General features: G+C 51.6%; 1 protein-coding gene across 1 annotated transcript; it reads left to right on the forward strand.

Moving 5' to 3' along the window:
- Positions 1 to 8,172: 8,172 nt before the first annotated feature.
- On the forward strand, positions 8,173 to 23,544 carry CCNF (cyclin F). Its single transcript, XM_087731997.1, has 17 exons — positions 8,173 to 8,406; positions 12,316 to 12,470; positions 12,903 to 13,009; positions 13,917 to 13,984; positions 14,441 to 14,634; positions 14,989 to 15,042; positions 15,417 to 15,521; positions 16,084 to 16,161; positions 16,594 to 16,745; positions 17,375 to 17,539; positions 18,197 to 18,320; positions 18,688 to 18,868; positions 19,310 to 19,397; positions 19,923 to 20,022; positions 20,331 to 20,461; positions 20,648 to 20,817; positions 21,990 to 23,544. Exons 1-17 carry the CDS (start codon positions 8,394 to 8,396, stop codon positions 22,451 to 22,453), a joined length of 2,349 nt encoding a protein of 782 aa, XP_087588123.1. The 5' UTR covers positions 8,173 to 8,393; the 3' UTR covers positions 22,454 to 23,544.
- Positions 23,545 to 23,670: the final 126 nt, after the last annotated feature.

The raw sequence follows: 23,670 nt of genomic DNA on the forward strand, positions 1-23,670 counted from the left end.
CTGAAATCAGGGCGATCGCCGCCCTCTGCGATGCATTAGCGCCTGGCCATACGTAGATCAGCAGCACGTATAGCCCAGCTTGGCGAGCTGTATACACGGCGATCTGAAGCCCAGCTGGAGCCACGCGGTTTCTTCATTTACTTGTGTGGAGCAGCAAAGTACATGATGGATATAAATATGCGTAGCTAGTCATGGCAAATTGTGCTTCGGCTATAATGAAGCTATTCATGGTGTTATCCCAAGAGTTGACATGGAAGGCGGGCCAGGGCTTCCCAGGGACCCGCAGCTGCTGGGAAGCACTGCGCTGCGGGCTGGCCTGCAAGCCCCGAGCTGGCAATGGGTTAAGAACATGTTTTTTCCTTTCTTATTTTTCTTTTTCAAATTGTACTTATAAAACATGTAGTAGAGTACTGACAACTGCTTGACGGCCCATGGTGCCACAGGATGTGCAGCGAGGAAGCTCAGGGTCTCTCCTGAAGCAAACCTGCACGTACGGGTGCCGTGGCCACGGAGGAGCTGGGCTCGGTGATCCAGGCATCCCCCCTCATCCCGTGTTCCCGTGCCATCCCAGCAGAAGCCAGGGTTGTCCTTCCCCCTGCACACCAGGGAAAGAGGGCAGCTTTCCCAAGTCCTTCGGAGGACGAGGGGGGAACAGAGAGATGGGGTACCTCTAACTCCTGTGGCGGAGGGACAACAACGAGGGAGGGAGAAATCCTCCAGGGATGGATTCAGGCACGGAAGGGGATCTGTGTTTTTAGCCTTGCGAGATAATGAAGACCCAGCTAGCAATCACTTTGTTTTGAGAGGAGGGTAAAGCATAAAAGAGGCTATAGAGGTATCCAGGAGCTTTTGACTGAAGATTTGCCCTCGCGGTGGTAAGGCCCAGACCTCTTCAGAGGCATTTAGGGACTGTAGGGAAAGACGTGCTCACACAAACAAGAGCCAGCTTGCTGCTCACCTTACCCAGTAATGCCAGTGCCTCCAGCTATCGTGCCCCAGTGCAACAGCCCCTTCCTCAGCCTCTAGGGTGCCGAGGACCTGTGTAAAGGATCTTGAAAACATGGGTTGTTTTCAAATAAAAATACATAAATTGAATGTCTCGTATCAGCAAGAGCCTCCGGACGAGAAAGTCTGGTCCCAGTAAGGGCCTTTGGCTCTGCGCTTGTCTGGCAGATAAAGCACTGCTCTGCCTGCCTTGTGCAATCCTTTCTCCCAGTTACGGCTCACTGGCTCCGCTCCAGTACCTCCCTCCCATACAAGTGTGTTTTTCTAAGAACTGATACTCTTCAAGTGTTTAAAACACAAGAGTTTAAAGGGAATGGGCTATGTTTTGGAGGAGGTTGGCCAAGTTCCCTGTTTTCTGCTGGGCAGCTGATAAGTTTCCACTCGAATGGCGTGGGAGTGATAGATGCCCCACTGAGAGCCCCTGAAGCGAAGCCCTGCAACCACCCAGGGGATGGGAAAGGCAGAGGCTGACAGCGAGCCTGTCCCCGGGACCACCGGAGATCGGTCACCGCTCTGCCGGGACCCCTGGAGGTCGGTCACCGCTCCGCCACCTCTCCTGGGGCTGCCTGCACTGGGTCTGACTGCCACAGGAGCTGGGCTGTCACTGGACCGTGGCTGAGCCAGGGCTCTCATTTCACACACACCACCACGCGACACGAACCTGCCAGGTCCTACGAGACACGAGCCTCGCTCCTCGTGCTGCCTTTGACGTGGGTCTCCTGCAGTGTCACCATGCCTTTCCCACCCAAGCCCGCCATGCTGCTTACGGCTGCCGAGAGTCTGCGCTGTGCAGAGCGTGGCCCCTGGCTTCTGCAGCACGGGCAGGAGCCAGCCTGGGTCATCCACTGCTTCCATCCACCGGTGCCATGGGCTTCACCCCCTCACACAACCTGTCCTTGGAATCATAGAATCACAGAATCATTAAGGTTGGAAAAGACCCTTAAGGTCATCGAGTCCAACCGTTAACCCAACTGCCTGGCCACCTCTAAACCCTGTCCCTAAGCACCACATCTACACCGGTTTTGAACACTTTCAGGGACTGTGATGGCACCCCTGCCCTGGGCAGCCTGGGCCAGGGCCTGACAGCCCTTTGGGGGAAGAAGTTTTTCCCAATACCCAACCCAAACCTGCCCTGGCGCAGCTTGAGGCCGTTCCCTCTCGTCCCATCGCTTGTTCCTGGGGAGAAGAGACCGACCCCCCCGGCTCCAGCCTCCTTTCAGGCAGTTGCAGAGAGCGATGAGGGCTCCCCTCAGCCTCCTCTTCTCCAGGCTGAGCCCCCCCAGCTCCCCCAGCCGCTCCTCCCCAGCCTTGGGCTCCAGCCCCTGCCCCAGCCTCGCTGCCCTGCTCTGGCCACGCTCCAGCCCCTCCATGGCCGCCTTGGGGTGAGGGGCCCAGCGCTGAGCACAGCATTCGAGGGGCGGCCTCACCAGTGCCCAGCACAGGGGCACCGTCACCTCCCTGCTCCTGCTGGCCACACCATTCCTGATACAAGCCAGGATGCCACTGGCCCTCTTGGCCACCTGGGCACACTGCTGGCTCATGTTCAGCGGCTGTCGACCAGCACCCCCAGGCCCTTTCCCGCCGGGCAGCTCCCAGCCGCTCCTCCCCACGCCTGCAGCGGTGCCTGGGGTTGTTGTGCCCCCAGTGCAGGACCCGGCCCTGAGCCTTGCTGACCCTCACCCAGTGCCTGGGCCCATCGACCCAGCCTGGCCAGGGCCCTCTGCAGAGCCTCCCTGCCCCCCAGCAGATCGACACTCCCACCCAGCTTGGTGTCCTCTGCAAACTGACTGAGGGTGCCCTCGATCCCCTCATCCAGATCACGTCCTCTCAGAATGAGGACCTCACACAAGCCAACACACGGGCACACATCCGCTAGCTGATTCAGCACGTCAGATGCTTGTTTCACCTTGTGCACTGAGACTTCAGAGGCAGGTGGTAGATAGCACCAGCAGAAACCACAGCCCCCGTTTCAGGAAAATGGAGCCCATCACAGACCTCTTTTGCCAAGTCATTTGTTGTTAAACGCCATGTTTGCTCTTCCTCTGCCTTGGTGGGGACAGACCTGGATTTTGGAAAGCACGGCATTAACCTACTTCATGCAGAGAGCGTGATTCATGTTCATTTACTACGATGGAGCAGTAATGCTCGGGGAAGGCAGTGAAATTGCACACAGCAGCACTAAGCATGAAGAAGATCTGTAAAATGAAGAGCTTCTGCTTCTAAAGTATCAGTGCGCTCCTTCTTGGGTTAGGACTTCGGCACTGAGATGTCCTCAGAATTGGGAAAAAAACCCAACAGCGGAAGGTTTGATGCCCCATCATATGGGTTTGATGCCACCTCGTGGTAGTTTCATGTCCTGATTTGCGAGGGAAGGGTTTCACTCTTTTGGGATGTTCCCCAAGCGTCTTCCTTAGGAAAGACAAACGGTTTGGAGAAAGGATGAAGATATTACAGACATCCTGCTCTGCCCCTCATTGCTGATTTGCAGCACTGCCTCCAAACAGCATTGTTAATAAATGTTAGTACGAACTCAAAACGCCGGGATTGCAAATTATACTTGGTAGCGTTATGTGGAAATGCTTACGGGACAGGGATGTGGCCATTAGAGAATATGCTGAGGTGTCCCGACATAAAACTTCAGCCACAGTTGCCTCGTCATCCAAGGACCTCGGACAAACACTTCCACCCCATTTGCAGCGAGCTTTGCAGATTTGGAGAAGCTCTTTCCTCCCTTGGAGAGCAACTTCCTTCTGCAGCCCAGTGGTTATTGCACTGTGCTAAGAGCGTAACGAAGCGCTGCGTTCCACCACCCTTTTAAAGGTGGGACAGGAGAAGTTACAAAGCCTGGTACCACTATTCCAACTGAGCATTGGATCTTTCAAGAGAAAATTGGCTCTCCTGCCCTCTCCGTAATTCCGCCTATTTGCCAGGAAATTTCATAGAGCATTTCAGCCTTTCATCCAGTAAATGGCTTCTGTTGCTTTTGTTTGTCCTTTGAACTGTGGAAAAGATACCATTTGACAGCTGACTGAACACATTCTTCAGATGTTATAATATAAAACTATCATGTTTATTGATTGAATAATCATGGACTATGCAAAAATTGCAGCAAAATGACTCCCTGTTGCACACTTCTTTCCTAGCCTCGGGCATCCTCGTGTTCGAAATGGCATCACATCAGGCCCTGCAGAAGTGCTAGATCCTGAAGGCAGCGGAGCTGTGATGCTGCTGTGGCTGAGCTAATTACTCTGGGGTTTCAGCTTGGCTAATTAACTGCCATGTAGCCCTACAATATCACAGTCATTTTGGTTTCAGTTCCGGAACCATCTCGGACAGCGCTAGTCTGGGGGGAAAGAACCTCTGCAAACCACACAGCTCCACTGCACAACGTAGACATATGTCGTTTTACCGTAAATCTAAATGAAATGACTTTTGCAACGGCACATAACGCAGCCGTTAGTGTTTAGGTGCTTCTCCGCAACTCGTTCGCCAGACTGGACACATTCTGAATGTCCAAATTCAGCCGGCTGTGAACCCATTCACTAGCTGAAGGCATTCGACGGGATGCGACATGCGTATTTGTTCATATCACTTTCTGTTAAGTCCTATTTGACCGAAATTCTTCATCTTTGCTCTTTCCTTAACATCTGCACATTTGAATCTGATCACAATCCATGCACAAATTAGGGTGGAAAAACAGACTAGCTCTAAAAAGACTTTCACAAATGCCCATCTGAAAAGGCTTAAAAGGCTGAAGTTGCTGAGAAACAGGACACCAGCGAGCGATAATCTGCGTAGCAATTAATCCTCTTTCTCTCACAAATGGACTTGGAAAAGTGCAAGCTGATATTTGCTTGATTAAGAGGTATTTTCAGCAAATTTTCAGTTTTGCCAGGGGAATGTTGCTGTTGACTGTGGACGTATTGCTTAGATGCCACGGTCTCAGGCCCTTGAATCTCTTCATAAGAGGGATCAACACCTTGACTGAAACTGGAGCTAGTGTAGCACATCGCTTGCCCCCAGAAGAATCACGGGTTTGGCAGCATCGCGAGTAAGCGTTACACCTTTGTTGAGTTCTGTTTAAATCACAGCAACCGAGGCGAAAAAAAGACCTTTGTTATATTTGCCCTCAGTTCCACAGCCAACAGATGTGAAGGGAGCAAAGAAGCATTCTGATGGAGCAGAAACACATCCCTCTGCCTGCTCTTCAGTGGAGAAAGAGGCATGATAAAGAGCTGGCAACGGTGATTAAAACACGCACTAATCAGCCTTTTCCTCTGCAGGGACTGACTCTTAACTGCGTAACGCCTTCCCGAGGAGGCGCAGAAGTGCGAAGGACGGCGTATCCAGCCCGGTGTCCGGCTGCCCGCTGGAGAGGGCGCGGGCCCCACACCGGTCCCGTCTGCCCGCGCTGGGCAGGGGCTGCAGGCACCACAGGCTTTCGAAGCTCTGGCCAGATGGGCGCGTTTCGGCAGCGTGAATCCCACCGCGCACCGGTCAGCCTCTGACCCGGTCTGTCTGTCGGTGATTAAGCCATCTGGATGTTCTGCCATCTGAGTCCAGAGAGGACAAAACGGGCCAAAGTTTACTGCTTCTGAAAACCCCAACTCCCATCTCCCTTTGCCCACCACAGTTTCGGTGACGACCCCTCCCTCAAATATAACCTTCGCCATGCCCTGCCTTCCTCTGCTGCTGCTGTGTCTGGAAAGAACGGGATCTGCCTGAGGGGACTCCGCACCGCAGATCGCCTGTGACTCGAGGAGCATCTCCTGCTGGCATTTTAGCTCTCCGTGGGGAGCTGATTATTCATGTTTTGTTTGCTGGTTCAACTTATTTGTAGTTGACAGAAACAGCTGTGAGGGGGAGAAGAAATAAGGAACAAAAGCCGGTAGCGTGATTAACTTTTTAACTCAAAACACTTCTCAGTTAAAAGAAGCTAAATATTCCCTGTGCTCCTGGTCCTGCTTTTCCACGTCAGCAGCCGCTGGACGCCCCAGGAACATTGCGCAGCTTTACGGACGGAGGAGGGGGTGGACCTGCACGGGAGAAAGCCTGTCCCCAGCGGCTCGTCCCCCGTGGTCACTGCGTGGGGCTGCAGGCCATCTAGCCCCCAAGCTCAGCCGCCCCAGCCATAAAACGAGATCACTGGTGAGATGTCAAAGCTGTCCCAACTCCTTGCAAGGGTGCAGGGGCAGAGACGCACCCACAAGTTCATGTTCTACTGATGAAAAACGCTTGTGAAATCGAGGGTTGTCCTTAAATAAAACTCATGCACACGCTACCAGGAAGAAACCTCAACTGCACTGGGATCGACGATGTTTATTCAAGGTGCACAATGTTGGGAAAGTTCCCAGCCGCCACAAATCACGACACATTTTATGTCCCACAAAATGACAGCTCCTCTTCTTGCTGCTCTTTTCTGAAAGACTCACAAAAGCCTTCAGGTGAGCTAAAGCAATAACTGATTTTCCCATCGCTTTGTTTGTCTGCCAGCCTTTTCAATGCACCTCTTTATCGCTCTCTCCTCTTTGCATTCTGAGGATCAGGGCTTTCCCTGAATCCTTGACTCAGGTTTGAACTTTGACTCCTAATTGTCTTCCTAATTCCCCCTCACCCTCACCCAAGGCCATGAAGGGGCAGGAGCAGGGCTCAGGGGAGGTAAAGGGCAATGCCGCAGTTCAGGACATCAGAAATGGGCTCTGTCTGTGCAGCTCCATTCCTTCCTCCAGCACACATCAAACCACAGGAGGCTTTGGGCTGGCAGGGCCCTTTCCAGGCCATCCCCTCCATCCCCCTGCCATGGGCAGGGACAGCTTCAACCACATCAGGGTGCTCAGAGCCCCGTCCAGCCGGGCCTTGAAGGTTTCCAGGGATGGGGCATCTCCCACCGCTCTGGGCAACCCCTGCCACTGTCTCACCACCCTCGGCGTAAACAATTTCTTCCTTATATCCAGTCTGAATCTCCCCTCTTTCAGCTTAAAACCATCCCCCCTTGTCCTGTCGCAGCAGGCCCTGCTAAAAAGCCTGTCCCCCCCTTTCTTGTCGGCCCCCTTTCAGCACGGCAAGGCCGCAGTGAGGTCTCCCCGCAGCCTCCTCCTCTCCAGGCTGCTCTCAGCCTGTCCTCCCAGCAGAGCTGGGCCACCCTCGGAGCATTTCGGTGGCCTCCCCTGGCCCCGCTCCAACAGCCCCATGTCCTTCCCGTGCTGAGGACCCCCGAGCTGGACGCGGGGCTCCAGGGGGGTCTCCCCCGAGCGGAGCAGAGGGGCAGAATCCCCTCCCTCGCCCCGCTGCCCACGCTGCGGGGGATGCAGCCCAGGAGACGCTTGGCTTTCTGGGCTGCCAGCGCACATGGCCGGCCCATGGCCAGCTTTTCATCCCCCAGCACCCCCAAGGCCTTCTCGGCAGGGCTGCTCTCCACCCCTCCATCCCCCAGCCTGTGCTGATACCGGGGGTTGCCCCCACCCAGGTGCAGGACCCTGCCCTTGGCCTCGTTGAGCCCCATGAGGTTCACACAGTCCCACCTCTCCAGCCTGTCCAGGTCCTCCCTGCTGCTCTTGCCCCAGCACTGACACCCTTGGGCCCCGGCCACTCAGGGTGGAAATAAATTAGGTGGAAATAAGACGCAAGTGTTCCCTCAGCGGTTTGTAGCTCCCTTGGCCAGGCAAGCCCCGGTGCCGGAGCGGGTGGCTGCGGGTGAGCGGCACCACGGCGGCAGGGAAGGCTGCTGCCGGCTGGGGCCTAGCGTGGAGAAGGGAATCACGGCCCTCGGGGGAGCCCGGGCCACCGCTGTGCCCTGGCCGAGGGGCTGCGGGCTGCCACCTCCGTGCCGGGCCCCGGCTGCGGGAGCCGGCGGGAACATGGCCGCGGCCGGAGGGAAGGGGCGCGCAGCCGGCGCCGGCTGCCATGGCAACGCCCCCGCGCGGGGCGGGGGGGGGGGGGGGGGCGGCTCGCCCCGTACGCACGCGCCGCAGTCGCCGCAGCCGCGAGCTGCTCGAACCGCCAACTGCCCCAATTCGAATTCGCATCCTCGGTGCCCAATCACGGCCCGCGGGGCGGGGAGGGCACCGCCCCTCATCGGCGTCCCGGCCAATCAGAGAGCCTGCTGTGTTTTAAAAAAAAGTGCGCGCGGCCGGTAGGCGTCGCTCGGGGGAGCCGGGCCTATGGCGGGCGGGGGCGGGGCACAGGGGGCGTGCCCTGGGCGGAGCTCGCCGCCTGAGAGCCTCGCTGAGAGGCGAGAGGGCGTGTCCTCCGCGGGAAGCCACGCCCCCGAGGGAAGCCCCGCCTCCCCGCCGGCCGGTGCGGCCCCGCCCCCTCCGGCGCCCCTCACTCGGAGCCGCTCTGGGCGCGGCGGCCGGCGCTGCCCGCTCGCTCCCCGGGGACGCGGCGCGATGAAGGCGGGCGGTGAGTGCGGACCGGGTCTGCGGGCTCCGCGGGCGCCGCTTCGTCCCTTTTCCTCCCTCCCCCGCAGCTCCGAGGGCCTCGGCCGCCGCCTCTCCTCCTGCCCCGCCGCGGGCTCCCCCTGAGGGGGCTCCGAGGGCGGTGGGGGCGGGAGGGCCGCGTCCCGGGGTTGCGGGTCCCGGCCGGGCACCGCCGCGGCTCCCGCCGGTGCCTGAGGGGCCGCCGGGGACGGCAACGGCCGCGGGGGCCGGCGGCGGCGGGGCCCTGGCGGCTGCGCGCCGAAATTCAAACGGCGGCGGCGGGGGGCGGTGCGGGCCGGGCGGGGGGCCCGGGGCTCCCCGGGGGGGGCACGGCCAGGCCGGGCGGGGGGCCCGGGGCTCCCCGGGGGGGGGCACGGCCAGGCCGGGCGGCGGCTGCCCAGGGCCTCCCGCTTCAGGGACGGCTCCGCCGGCGGCAACGGCCCGCGGGGCGCTGCCCGCCGGGGCGCGGGGCCCTGCCCGAGGCCGCTCCGTTCCCGCTCTGATGGTAGCTGTAGTGGGCGGACGTGTCCGAGCGCTCCTGCCCTGCTGGCTTCGAAGCCAGGTGTTAAGAGACGTAGATTGTATGTGGCGGAACATCTAAGACGTCTTCTGGGTGCAGATTGACGTGGGGGAAACCCCATTCAAACGTAAAAAGGGGTTTTTGCTGGGAGGGTGGCACAGGTCGCTGCCCGGAGCAGTTGTGGGGTCCCCGTCCCCGGGGACGTGGTCCTGCACAGGCCGCTGTAGCCAGCCCCGCTTGGGCAGGGCGGTTGGGCTGGGTGGGCTCCAGGGGTCTCTCCCAGCCTCAACCGCTCCGATTGTGTGAAGCAGCAAATTGAAGATTTCCCTGTGCGGCTTCCTGTCTTTTGAAATGGAATTTTCCTCTTCCCGGAGTTGCCCAAGTGCCCCGTGCTCCCCCGTCATTCAGACGTTCAGACAGGTTTAATTGGCATGCCAGCGTAGAGTCCGTTTCTTTTTCATGGCAATAATACTGCTGAAGTTTTCACCAGAGAGGGGATGAGGATGGGAAGGACAGCAGCATTCTGCCCTGCACACGTCAAAAAGTTTTTATTTTCATGGGAATAGGTAATAGGTAGGTACGTGCGACTGGTGAGACATTGGATGCTATTTTACATCGGGCTGCTGGTTCATTTCTCAAAACCTGAAGTGCTAAGGACGTTCGTAGCATATATGAACAGAAAAACCGGTGTGAGCACAGTGGTAGCCATGGCTTGTGGATCCCTGAGGAATCTGCAGGCTCCTCTTAAGGATCCGGCTGAAAATCCAGCTAACCTTCCCTTTGCAAACGGAAAAACCTGTATTAAGTAACTGAGCCTGATGCAGCAACTTTGCTTTGAACAAACTGTCTGTAAACTTCGCATTGGCTATCCGTTCTGTAAGTCTGGACGCATCCCGGTCCCGTGGGCTGACCTGCTCGGGGAGAGACGGGGCTGTAACTGGCCGGTCCGTACGGTTTTGCCATTCGCTGCATCTGCAGCTGGAAAGAGCCGTTGCTCTTGTCTTCTCAAAGAGAAATGCAATGCGTTGCTTCTCCGGTCTCTCACTGAAGTTCCGTGTGAAGGACTGGACATTAGTGTGAGATGACGAGGCTTTCCGTATGTCAAGTTATAACCGGGAGATGTTAAACACCTAAAGTAGAAGAGCAGGCAAAAGGGGAAAAAATATTAATGGAGAAAAATATTTGCCTAATTAAAATTCTCTGTCCTCACCCTGACTTTTCAGCCACCTTCTACTTTAATTGTAAAAAAAGAACTGGAGAGCTGCCTCATTCTCTCAGCTTATGCCTTTGACCCTGTAATCTAGCGAGAGTACACAGCTCTGACTCGGTTCACTTCGTAGATAACATGGGGTGCTTTGGTATAGGTATTACACTACTACTCTGACTCTACTGTTTTCACTTATGTCAAAAAATATTCAAACAAATAATGAGCTAGTGAAAATAGGGTAAGCAATGTTAGCATGTGCATACTGCACAGTATTGGGCTCTCTAGCAGAGTCTGTGTCTTTTATTAAACTCTTTCAGAAAAAAGCCAGTAAATACATTTCCTAAGTATAATCTCTTTGTATAAGACTTAAACTAGATTTGGAAAACACAACCAAGACATTTTCTGTAATAAAGACAAAGGCCCTTACATGGCCCTTTAATTTATGGGACTCAAGCTTTCACTTCAGAATTTATTTTTTTGAGCCCTCATGTCTGCAAAGAAAACGTTCAGCCTTTTTCTCGCTCAGAAATGGGCCTCTCTTGCTTGTGTGGAGTGCTCCTGAGAGCTACGAGAGGCTGACGTGGAAAGGAGCAGCGCTGGCGTCTCCGCTGTTGCATGGCAGGGCTCTGAAAGGTGCAGCGTGAGCTGGGATCGGTTCGGGTCCTCCTACCCAAGCACCGCTCTGCGAGGGTGATCCTTTGCTCCCACTTGTAGGCTGGCGGTGGGGAATGTCCTTTTGTCCTTTTTTTACCTCCTGGCACTTTTCACGGATTTGAATTTCTGCCGTTTGTTAGCTGGACTGCTGAGGGTGTTGGGGCTCCTGAGTGCAGGCGGGGGCCGGGCTCTTAGCAGCAGCCCAAACGCTGCGCTGTCCCCAGGGGATGGGAAGGGGCCTGGCCTTCTACCGTGGAGCAGGAGTCTCTACCAGCAAGCTGTACTCGTGCTCTTTTTGATTTTGCCTTATCTGTTAGATCGTTTTCCTCTCTCATAGAAACATAGAATCGTTAAGGTTGGAAAAGACCCTTAAGATCATCGAGTCCAACCGTTAACCCAGCACTGCCAAGCCCACCACTAACCCATGTCCCTCAGCACCACATCTCCCCGGCTTTTAAATCCCTCCAGGGATGGGGACTCAGCCCCTGCCCTGGGCAGCCTGGGCCAGGGCCTGACAGCCCTTTGGGGGAAGAAGTTTTTCCCAATACCCAACCCAAACCTGCCCTGGCGCAGCTTGAGGCCGTTCCCTCTCGTCCCATCGCTTGTTCCTGGGGAGAAGAGACCGACCCCCCCGGCTCCAGCCTCCTTTCAGGCCGTTGCAGAGAGCTTTCAGGCAGTTGTAGAGAGCTTTCAGGCAGTTGTAGAGAGCTTTCAGGCAGTTGTAGAGAGTCTCGGTGAATGCAGCGACAGTAAACCTTAACAAGGAACAGAAGATGTGGACCTGGCAGTCAGGTTAACGGTTGGACTTGATGATCTCCGAGGTCTTTTCCAACCTTAACGACTCTATGATTCTATGTAGCGGTGGGCTTGGCAGTGCTGGGTTAACGGTTGGACTTGGTGATCTTAAAGGTCTTTTCCAACCTAAACGATTCTGCGATTCTGTGATGGCGATGCCTTACTCTGTGAATGCTACAAGGTGCTGACACTTGAACAAAAGGCCTCCTGGTTCTTGGGGGTCTTCCATGAGCACCCACGGCAGCAACCGGCTGCTTGGAAAGACGGGCTTTTGGCTTGAGCTGGTTTGGTGGGTTTTAACTTCCTCACCTCTCTGGTCCCATTCCAAGGACTGCTATCAACTGAGAAGGGAGAGTAAATGGAGCTAAATGAAGTTGTAGTAGTGACAGTTTAGTTAAACACAGTCAAATGATAGAGTTAGGGCGCGGAGGGGTTCTCCTCAGTGAAGAGGACTTGAGCATGAGCCGTCTCTGCTGAGCCTCTGAGCTTAGGTGACTAAATTGAACGAGTCACTCACTACTTTGTGGCTTAGTCTTACAGCGTTACATGACACATGCTAAATGTCTCTATGATTAAGATGTTTTAAGAAGTGCCCTATGCTGCAGTAAACAGGTACTCAAGTAAAGACGTGTTCGTGCACGCGTTCGCTCTGTGGCGCCTTTTTTCCTCATGCTGTTCCATCGCTAACTGAGGTGCCCCATGTTTTTGTTTTCCAGTGATTCACTGTAGATGTTCCAGGTGTTTTTCCTTCCCTTCAAAGCGAAGGATAAGAAAACGGCCCCGAGTCCTGACGTTGTTAAGTCTGCCCGAGGATGTTCTTTTTCACGTTCTGAAAGGCCTTCCCGCCGAGGACATCCTCTCGGTCAGAGCTGTGAGTCTGCTACTGCTTCCCCTCTGCCACGTGCCGCGGCTTCTCTCTGCCATTAGGAGCCAGGACTGCACGTGGAAAAGGCTGGCTTCTCGTGTCAGAGTAAACCTGAAGAAAAACAAGGAATACATGCAGTAATTAATGAGATTTTTGCTATCCCAGTAGCAGTTTTATTTCTCAGTACTCAAGCTTAAGCAGATTAGCAGTAGTATTTGAGTGCTCTCAAATTTTCGGTGGGAATTGTCCTGCTAGATCACCGTGGCTGAACAAATGAGTTTGGTTTGGCATCTCTTGCCTTAATGATGATTAGGCAGGTAACGAGTTATGATTAACTTGTGATTAATTACTTACCTATCTAAAATTAGTTTGCAAAGAACTATTTTTCTGTTTGTCCCTTTATTTTAGTAATTGTTATTTTACCTGCCCCCCTTACAGGTGCACTCGCATCTTAAGTACCTTGTGGATAATCATGCTAGTGTTTGGGCGTGTGCAAGTTTCCAAGAAATATGGCCTTCTCCAAACAATCTGAAGATGTTTGAAAGGTAAGCTTTGAGAATCACGTTTGTCTGACACTGTAGCAGAGGCTGTTGGAAGGTGGATATGCAATTCGAATCTGTCCTCACTGTAACTGGGGGATTGGGCTTTCCCTTTTTGTGGAAGTCTTTGCTTAGGGTGATGAAGTGTTGATTTCATGTCTGAGCTGCAGCTTCTAACTGCTGTCTCTAACTGGAGCAGGGCCCATTGCAGATACCAAAGTGATTTCTCTTTAAGGGCATTAATATTCCGTATGGGAACATAGCACATTATCTGTCAGTGGTACTTCCATATGAATGTGCAAGTGAAATCAGAGGCTCGAGAGCATAACCGTATTTCTGAGTTGGTTTGGTCACTTCTTGTGCAAACCAGCGTATTGAAAAATGGGTAAATTTCAGTATTAAAACGAGTGCAGTTTGAAAGGGTAATAATAAATCTGCTTAAAAAGTGTCTCTTTATCCATCTGATTGGAAGGGGATCTGTCAGCTTAAATGTCATGATAATTGTTTTGCTTCTGACTATTCCTTCTTTGATGCGTGTGTTATGTTTTTTCTGAAGACGACTATTATGTGCGCATCGGTCTGGAAGGGAGGAGCACAAGGGCTTGATGCCTGTCCTGAAGGGTACAAGTACCAAAGCGTGGTATTGCATTCTGGCCTTGGGGATGTAGCATGGGAACGGGAAACAGTTCCTATGAATTGCCACCTTACCCTGGGCATTGGCATACGAAAGGGCTGCAGCAAGAAAAGCCACAGCGTAACTGATGTTTAGCTTCTGTAGTGAAAGCAGATGTGCTCATGGTTGGTGATCACCAGATTCACAGCCTGGCCTCCACTGAAGTAACTGGTTTGAGGATGTGGGCCTGGAAGCGCCTCCCGATTTCAACCTCGAGTATCTTCTCTGTTTCCCACTCAGGGCTGCTGAAAGGGGTAACTTTGAAGCTGCTGTGAAGCTGGGGATAGCGTACCTGTACAATGAAGGCTGTAAGTGTGGAAGCTTGTACTCGGGTCTTTGGGGAAGGTGGCACGACAGAAGGAAATACAGCCGAACTAAAGGCTTATTTATAGGTACAGATCAGACTGACAGATGTACCAAAAGGTGCTGACAGTTGACGGGGGAGCCTCCTTGCAGAAGGTGCTGGCAAGGCAGGTGACTTGCATACCGATTTCTTTGTACGCTGACAGGAATCAACGCTGCTTTGAGCGTTGGTATGTGCAGAACGCCCCTCCTGCCCCAGCTTAGGGTGATCTGTTCCTAAAGACTGATTGTAGTAAGATTTTTCTTCTTTTGCCATCTCCGTGATTTTTAAGGCTCTAAAGGGAAGACACTGTTCAACCTTTTCCTGGTTGTATCCTGTCGCCTGTCTTGGCCTGACTAAATGCCAAGTGTTGTGAATAAACTCAAAACCATTTCTGGCTTTTTTTGTTGTTGTTGTTCAGTGTCCATCTCCGACGAGGGTCGTGCAGAAGTGAATGGGTTAAAGGCATCTCATTTCTTCAGTCTGGCGGAGCGGTTGAATGCATGCGCAGCCCCGTTTATCTGGCTTTTTATCCGTCCTCCCTGGTCCTTGAGTGGAAGCTGTTGTAAAGCTGTGGTCTATGAGAGTCTCAAAGCAGAGTGTCAGTTGGAGAAAGTAAGATTTCTTCTACCCTTGACTTTAGCATAGGCTAGTAGCTGCATCTAGTTATTTTGGAAAAAATACCTTTGTTTCCCCAAGGAGCTCCTGTGCTCTTGTTGCTTAAATGACTGAGGATCAATCATTTTAATGAATTTACTGCCAAGCTACACCTGGTATACCATGAGTGCCAGCAGCCTGTGCTGTCTCTTCTGAGAGATTCAGTACTGTCTCAAAGATAACAAAACATGGAGAAAAGCAAGGGGGAGGAATGACTGAAAGGCAAACAAAATTGTAGTCTGGAATTACTAGAAAAATTGCTATTGTTCTGTGTTTATATGTAACAATGCTTTATCTTAATGCTTTCTTCAGGCTCAAAAGGGATCTATTCTCCATTGCTTGGCTAAAGTCTTGAGTCTCTTTGAGGTGAGCAGTGTTTCTGATTTGATGTGTTTGGGTACATTTTTGGGAATGCTAATGCTGTTTACCTTGATTAAAAAAAAAAAAATACATCAGCCAAATGCTCTTATTCCTCAAGTGGCCTAGGAATTTCTGTTCTCACGAGTTTAATGTGCTGGTTGTTTAAAGGAACATTACCAACTTAGCTTGTCGAATATTACAGACAGTGAAATGAATTCTGGCTTGATCATGGGCTTGCGGTGTGTTCAGGTCTCAAAGGAAGCCTTCCGGTCACAACGCATATCAAAAAACCCAAACCCTTCAGTGGCAAGCAAGCCGAAAAGCTTTTGTCTAGTGAGTGAGGCTGGGCAGCAAAAATACCGTCTGCCTTTTGTTCTTAGGATGAAGAAAAAAGAAAAGAATCCCTTGAAATGTTTGAAGAATCTTCAAAGCAGGGTTGTTTAAACAGCTCCTACCTCCTTTGGGAAAGTAACAGAAAGGCTGCTGTAAGTAGTATTTTTTTGTCTTAAAACAACTTTTTCACTGTAACTTCTGGACCTCTGTTATGTGCAGTGAACACACACAGAAAGGAACTGCTGTTCCTCAGAGCTTACCTTCTTCATAAACAAGGAGAGCACTAAGAACTCTCTCAAACGAGCTTTGGTGTCTGCCTCGGTGTTTCAAGTAATTGAGTCTACGAGCAGTTGTAGCCGAGGTGCAAGCAGAAGTTCCTTTATGCCACCTCTGCTAAAGGTATAGGCGCTGCTGGCCAGCGACCGTATGGCGCACGTGGGAGCGGGGAGGCTGCCTGCCTCGTCGTGAATAAATCTGCCAAGGCCCCGCGCTGGAATCCCGGGTGACCTGTCTCGCTTCCTCCGAGACCTTGGGCAACCACTGAAGAAAGTTTCTTAAAACCAACGTTGTCATCATGATGAGGAACAGACTGGTTGCTGAAATAATAGATGTACCCGCAGGCAGTGGTTTTTCTCTGGATATTAGTACTACAGTCCTTCTGTTCGTTGTGTAAAGGTCATGGTTTTTGAAATCTGTTTACGTTCCTCTCTGTAGATGTCCGATCCTGGCAGATACCTCCAAAGCCTCAGGAAGCTACGGGACTATGCAGCGAAGGGCTGCTGGGAAGCACAGGTAAGACTGACTTTTCCCAGGAAAACTGTTTTCATTCGGTCTTTCCTATGCTGTCACTGTAGGCTTAGACTCCTCTCTTCAGAAGCAGGGTCAAAATTGCTGAATAATATCTATATATGCGTGTGCGTATTTACTCTGCAGATGCCCTTCTTGGAAAATACTGCATGTCTGTGCTACAATCCGAGTGAGGATGCGTCTTTTGATGGACTTAAAAGCCTACCCCCAAATAATGTGGGTGTCCAACATTTGAGCCAAACTAAGAGCTACCGCTTCTGTTACCTTTCAAGTAGTTTGTTGTGTTCGCTCTCTGTTTTCAGCAGGAAAATTACAGGACCATCCTGCGCCGCTTTAATTTGTGTTTGATAAAAAAAAAAAGCCAAAAAAAACCAAACCCAAACAAAACAACTTTCTTTCGTGTTCTCTCTACTACAGGTAGCTTTAGCCAAAGCTTGTGGGACTGGAAACCAACTAGGATTAGAAGCAAAATCTTCCAGTGAAATGGTGTCTCAAATCTTTCAAGCTTCCCTTCCTATCAGCAAGCAAAGTATCTTCACTGTGCAGAAAGGAATGAATGAAACAATGAGGTAACAGCTCACATCTGGGAGTCGGGGCACACGGCAGAAACCGAGGCCTATTTCCCTCTACATCTGTAGAGGGGAAACAAATCTAGGATGAGGTCTGTTGGAAGGCAGCATCTTTTACTTTTCTGTGATGCGCTATGTACAATCGGAGAAACACGTGACCTTTTGCAAAGAGGAAGTATTGGAGCCCTGATTTCAAGCCCTGATGAAGAACTGAAATGAGGAGTGTAAGGTGCTGCATCTGTCAAGACTAACAAGCCCCTCAAGAACTAGAGGCGCTGTTTGACTTGTCAGAGGCATAGTGACTCTCCACTTATCTTAGGTGGCCTTTAGCCTCCGAACTGATATGCCCTACCCCTTTCCGTGTGCAAGTGCCTGTTAATTACAGGTTAGCTTCTAATTCCATTTCACAGACAGCTTCAGAAGGCCGTTGACCCTTCAGAGGATGCCAGACCTCTGGTTGCAAATCCTTGTCTCGGTGCAACGTGTCATTATTCTGAAAATTCTTGTGGTTGAATTTCTTGGTTGGAACTTTTGAGTGGAGAAGGGACTCAGGAACTAGGGGTGGGGAGGGCGCTCGGCACAGGCTGGATGGCGTCTAACTGCGCAGCTTGTCTCTCTTTCCTGTCTAGGTACATCCTGATTGACTGGCTGGTAGAAGTGGCTACCATGAAAGACTTTTCTAGCCTGTGCCTTCACATGACGGTGGGATGCGTGGATCGCTATTTGAAGCTGAGACCTGTACCTCGGGCTCGACTACAACTTTTGGGAATAGCCTGCATGGTCATTTGCACACGGTAGGGGCTCTGGTGAACAGAGGGGGTTATTGTGATCATGCCAATTAATTTCTGCAGCTCAAGCTTTTTTTTCCCCCTTGCTAATAGTAATACTAGAAAAAATCTTTGGCTTCCCTCTACGTTGACTGCTGCTTGAGCTGTGTTCACAGACAAACACTCACAATCCCTGCAAATGAGACACAAAATGTTATTTCTCGAACATGTTTTTGAATATAAAAAAAACTCCATAGTGGTGGATTGGTCTAAATGCAGCAGCAGCAATTTGTCTTTCATGGCACGTTAGCCTGGGCAACCCTGTACGGAACAACTGCAGCAGGGCTGTTGCCTGGTTCAGTCTGGGACGCTCAGATGAAGAGCATGGTGTGGTGGAGAATTATTCTTCTGTGTTAGTTCCCTTAATATCTTAGGTCTTAACCTAGGAGAGGTTTCATAAATGAGGAATTGGGAACGTTCTAGTAGGTGGTTCCAGCTTAAAGGCGAAATAACTGAAGAGCTGCTGTTCGTTCTTTCCTGGTCTGTACCTGGGAAAGTACCTTAGAAAGTCGTTTAACTCTTTGGTCATCTTGGGTGTGTTTGCCTGCCCCAAAACCAGCAGTGCACGGGTGCAGAAATTCCCTTTCTTCTGGGGTTAACTGTTAATAATATTTAATATTGCAGTTTCATCAGCAAAGAGATCTTGACAATACGGGAAGCTGTGTGGCTAACAGACAACACGTACAAATACGAAGACCTGGTCAGAATGATGGGTGAGATCATTTCTGCCCTAGAAGGAAAGATAAGGGTGAGTTTGGAAAGTGGATGGAATATTTCACCCCTTGGGCCGCTGCTGAAGTCAGGCTATCGTAATTAGCACTTCTCCTTATCCGAGATGTTGGGGTTTTATGCGAGCGTTCGCAGTCAGCTGTGGAGACCATGCAGATTTCTGAGCACGCAGATACAAACCCCTCTGCCTTTCTGCAGAGATTAAAGCTTAAGAGGCCATTTATTCTTTCACTGGAGAATGTTTCAATGTCAGCGTAGCTGTTAAAACCAACAAACAAACAAAAAAACCCCTAATGCAAAGAAAACAGCAAAGCAAAAGAAACAACTGCTCTAGATACGTGGTGCTTGTCTTGTATTGCCAACCTCTGTTCTGCTTTATGCACTAGATACCGACCATTGTGGACTACAAAGAAGTATTGTCAAATGTCGTCTCACTGGAGAGAAGAACCCTTCACCTCTACAGCTTCATTTGTGAGCTGTCCCTCTTAAACACGAGCCTTTGTGTGTATTCCCCAGCTCGGCTGGCTGCTGCGGCGCTGCTGCTGGCCAAGATACTACACAGGCAAGGTGAGGAGCAGGCTCTTCAGCGGGCGGCAGCAGGATGCGTCAGGCTGCCTTGTCCTTGGAGGGAGCTTTGGTTTGTGTGTTACTCTGTCTTTAGGCAAGATGTCCCAGTCGCCTGGGGGGGAAGAGGGGGACAGGTATAAAGCTTCATCATGAAGGGCTGAGTTCAGTCTATTTTGCCGCTTAATAGCTGTGATGAACAAGAGTATTGGCATCAGGCTGCGCAAGCTTTGTGTTTAAATGAGACTGAAGATTTCTGTACTTAAGTAGAACTGCAGTTTGGCAGGTAAACCTATCCTTGAAGCTAGCGGTAGACTTGAAGGAACTGTCTGCAGGCATAAGCTTGTAGGGATCATGATCTTTATCCCAGAAAAAAAAAAAAAAAATCTGTGATTACCGAACCACCAAGCTTTGTGGAATGGTAATACGTGTTCTCTTCTCCAGCACACCCCTGGACCAGCCAGCTGTCCGAGTGCACCGGTTTCTCTCTTGAAGACCTGTTGCCCTGCGTGCTAAGCCTCCACCAAAAGTGGTAATAGTTTTGGAACTCTTCTGGGCGGGCACACGAGTACTTGGATTCCAGCTCTTGCAGACATGCTGCACCCACAGGCAGCCCTTCCCAGGGAAGGACGGGGCTTTGGGAAACTGCAGCAGGCAGTAAGGCCTGGGGGCCGGATCGGGGACAGTGATGCTGCTGCTCACAACTGGTAGTGGCCCTGGGTTACAGATAATGTGATGCTCCTCAACAGCACTACTTTCAGAAGACTGCAACTGGCTTATTGGTGAGCTCTGGGAGGAGTTCCAGCAAAAGTAGCTCATTTTTTAAAGAGTACCAGGCAAATACCTTATTTACCTCGAGGAACAGAAAAGGAATTAGATGCTCATATGCTTAGAAACCCAAGTGTCCTGGGTAGCTGCTTAGCCAGCTCTGCTGGCACACCACCTTCCTTAGCACAGAGCTGAGACGGACAGAGGGAAAGCACTTCACCTGGCAGGTTTCATTAGCATAGATTCATATAATCCATTCTAAGATCGGGGCTTTAATCTTTCTTTCCAGTTTCCATGACGATGTCCCAAAGGATTATAGGCAGGTGTCCTTAACCGCAGTGAAACAACGATTTGAAGATGAGCGTTATGAAGAAATAGGCAAAGAAAAGGTGGGTTGGCTCTTTGTCTTCATGGCTGCTGGCTGGCGCCAAAGCTACCGTATGGCAGGATGTGGTAAACTTCACATAATGGGAAGCGGGTTCTAACTTTAGACTTTTGGAGGAGAGAATCTCTAAATAAAGTGAAGGTTTAAACTTGATCTGCAGAGACTGTAACTGCTCTGTTTGAGTACCTGTGGGAGGAACTCACTGGGATAGATTTCTCCTAGGAAATAAAGATAAATAGCCTCCTCCTGGCTATTTACTCCTTCTGAGAATCTTATGGTCTAATTCTTACTGGCTCTTTGATTTTTTTTCAGATGATGAGTTACAGCCAGCTCTGTTCGTTGCTGGGTGTGAAACAGGAGGACCCGGAGCCCAGTCCCTTGCACACGAACGTGGTGGAAATTCAGACTTTCCTTAGCTCTCCCTCTGGAAAGAGACCTAAAAGGCTAGTATAACTCGTCACCCTAAATGTCCCTGAAGATTAGCATGAGCCTTGCCTCCTCTCTGGCATCCTGAGGCTTCATCCTTAACTATGATCAGTTTTTCTCTAATTACTTTGACATACCTATTAAAAGAGCCGGAAAAGAAGACGTGGCTTTTAATGTGTGACTTCTGGATTTCCTTGCTGCAGGAGGAGGGAGGACAGCATTCAGGACGACAGAGGCAGCTTTGTGACTACGCCCACAGCAGAGCTATCCACCCAGGAAGAAAGTCTGCTAGATAACTTCCTAGACTGGAGTTTAGATTCCTGCTCCGGTTATGAAGGTGATCAGGAAAGTGAAGGCGAGAGAGATGGAGATGGTGAGGGTTTTATTCTCCTTATAAAAAGCAAACGAGAGAATTGAAACTGTCTTTTCATCTTTGCTTAAAACTGTTTCTCAGGCAACAGAAGCCTGAACTTTCAGCTGAATACCAGTTGGAAAAACTCTCCCCTTTCCCAGGGGTTGTAACTGTTAAACTCTTTTAGAGGCATCTATCTGTTCTCTTTCTCTGTACTGCTTCAGAACATGACGAAGGGGTTTGTAGCTGCTTACCGTTTCAGAGTGAGACTGTTTTCAGATACCGCTGATAGCAGACCAGAAATGATGAATGGCCCAGTGTCAGAAACACTGTATTATCTGTTTGTTTTGCTGACGCTGGGACTGGCTGTTCATTTTCTAAACATCCAAACAGTCTGAGGGGGGGAAAGGTTACTGCTTTGAATGAGGGTGAACTTAGTGCTCCACCCTCCCCTCCATATGTAAGTAGACATAAGGTTTATAGAATCACAGAATCGTTTAGGTTGGAAAAGACCCTTAAGACCATCAAGTCCAACCGTTAACCCAGCACTGCCAAGCCCACCACTAACCCATGTCCCTCAGCACCACATCTCCCCGGCTTTTAAATCCCTCCAGGGATGGGGACTCAGCCCCTGCCCCGGGCAGCCTGGGCCAGGGCCTGACAGCCCTTTGGGGGAAGAAGTTTTTCCCAATACCCAACCCAAACCTGCCCTGGCGCAGCTTGAGGCCGTTCCCTCTCGTCCCATCGCTTGTTCCTGGGGAGAAGAGACCGACCCCCCCGGCTCCAGCCTCCTTTCAGGCCGTTGCAGAGAGCGATGAGGGCTCCCCTCAGCCTCCTCTTCTCCAGGCTGAGCCCCCCCAGCTCCCCCAGCCGCTCCTCCCCAGCCTTGGGCTCCAGCCCCTGCCCCAGCCTCGCTGCCCTGCTCTGGCCACGCTCCAGCCCCTCCATGGCCGCCTTGGGGTGAGGGGCCCAGCGCTGAGCACAGCATTCGAGGGGCGGCCTCACCAGTGCCCAGCACAGGGGCACCATCACCTCCCTGCTCCTGCTGGCCACACCATTCCTGATACAAGCCAGGGTGCCACTGGCCCAAATTATGCTCTTCCTTGGGGGGTTTTTTCTGCCCAATTCTCCGCTGAATGCCTGCTTGGTGCTGCCCCAATCAAACCAAACCTTATTCTTTTACCATTCCCCAGTGACCAGTCCCAGTGGGATCCTGGACGTGACGGTGGTCTATATGGATCCTGCGGAGCACTGCTGTCAGGACTCCAGTGACGAGGACAACCTGGCTGTGGAGTGGGCTGGGCAGGCGGCAGCACCGAGGGAGGCCCAGCTGCTGGATGACGCTCGCAGCCTTTCAGCCTATCTCACCCCGAGAAATCCCAACCGGGAAGGGAGCTCGGGCTACTCTTCCGTCAACAGTGCCAGTCCTACGTCTTCTGCGGAAGGCAGCCTTGGAGCACCTCTCAAACCTACCTCAGCGCTGCCTCTTGGCAGTGCCATCAGCAAGGAGCCGCGCCTGCCTCGCGACCTGGAATCACGTTTGCAGTCGGTCTGTGCTAGGCCTAGGGAGGGCAAGTGTGACAGAAGGCAGGTCAAGCGGAAAAACGTGGCAGAACATAGCGAAGAAAGGGTGAACTTGGGCTTCTTAAGCCTCTGATTTCTTCATGCTCTGTACTTTTCTAGGGTTCCTGGAAACAGCATTGCTGTTGTAGTCATACAGGGATGATAGCGAATAATTGTCAATACCTCCAAAAAGAGCCCTTTCCCTCACCTTTGCCTATGCCTATCTTGTAATTCTGTAGCTCACTTCTGGGCCACTTCTTTCCTTGATAGCTGCCTTTTTAAATATTCCCTTATTGTCTGATCCTCTGCAAATTAAGGTTCTTTTCCACATATGAAACTTTATAGCTCATTTTTGTCATACCTCACCAGTTGCTCGTTGGTGATAGGAAAGAGCGCGTTGGGCCCCTTGCTTTGCTGTGAGGCCTGGTGCTATAAACGAAAGGAACTGACTTTGGTTCTCAAGTTACTGGATGTAACACTATGCTTGAATTCTTCCACTTGAAAGACCTTTTTGAGGTTGTGCTGCCTTTTCCTTCTGGCCAGGTACTGTCTCACTCAGCTGGTGCTTCCCTCTTCTATGTACATACCATTTGCTGCACTGATACAAGGTTTTATGGATACAATCAAGAGGTAAATGAAGGCTCACTGCAGGTCTGAGCTTCTTTTTTACCTACCTCTCAGATGGTTTTAAACCCCATGTGCCTCAGGCCCTAGCTGCCGTGTTTTCCTCGCCTGAAAAATCCTCCTTGCGTGCCTTAACGCTTCCCTGCCCAGTACTACAGTGACGTGGTCTCCGTGCACTGTCAGCCTCTGCTGCAGCTGCCACCCCAGCCAGCGGCTCGACTTCACATCTTGTCTCGCCCAGTCTTCCTTGCTGTTTCCACAACCGTGTCCTTGAGTAAAGCACACATCACTTGAACACTAGACGCCCTGATTTAAGCCTTGCTACCGGCTCCTGCTTTGCAAGGGCAGCATAGGCTTTTCTTCTCAAAAATGAAATCTGTGCTACTTCAGTCTCAGTTTGAAGAAACCACCTCCACTGACCTCAGCTGAGCAAGCCTGGGTTAAAGCTCCTTCAGCCTGTGAGCGTTAGGGAACCAGCCTTCCCTCTGCAAAGAGGTAGCGAACATTGACATACCAAGGTACAAGACTTCCAGGAGATATCACTGAATGTAACACTGGAACTGGACTCCGTGACTCTTCCTTTGTTTAGAAGGTACTGTGGCAGATGGCAACAGTTCAGACACACACAGTGTAGTGACTTTTTTTATAAAACTTTTTTTAATATAGATGGCTCCCTGTCTTACTTCA

Source organism: Nipponia nippon, unplaced genomic scaffold (assembly GCF_047370975.1).
Source record: "Nipponia nippon isolate SJK-2023a ecotype South Korea unplaced genomic scaffold, ASM4737097v1 scaffold_5, whole genome shotgun sequence".
Lineage (NCBI taxonomy): Eukaryota > Metazoa > Chordata > Aves > Pelecaniformes > Threskiornithidae > Nipponia > Nipponia nippon.

Bases quoted from the DNA above. Each gene is read 5' to 3' on its own strand.
- CCNF (XM_087731997.1), top strand. The intron at 19,398-19,922 runs GTAATAGTTTTG...CTTTCTTTCCAG, and splicing joins CTAAGCCTCCACCAAAAGTG to TTTCCATGACGATGTCCCAA. The intron at 20,023-20,330 runs GTGGGTTGGCTC...ATTTTTTTTCAG, and splicing joins AAGAAATAGGCAAAGAAAAG to ATGATGAGTTACAGCCAGCT.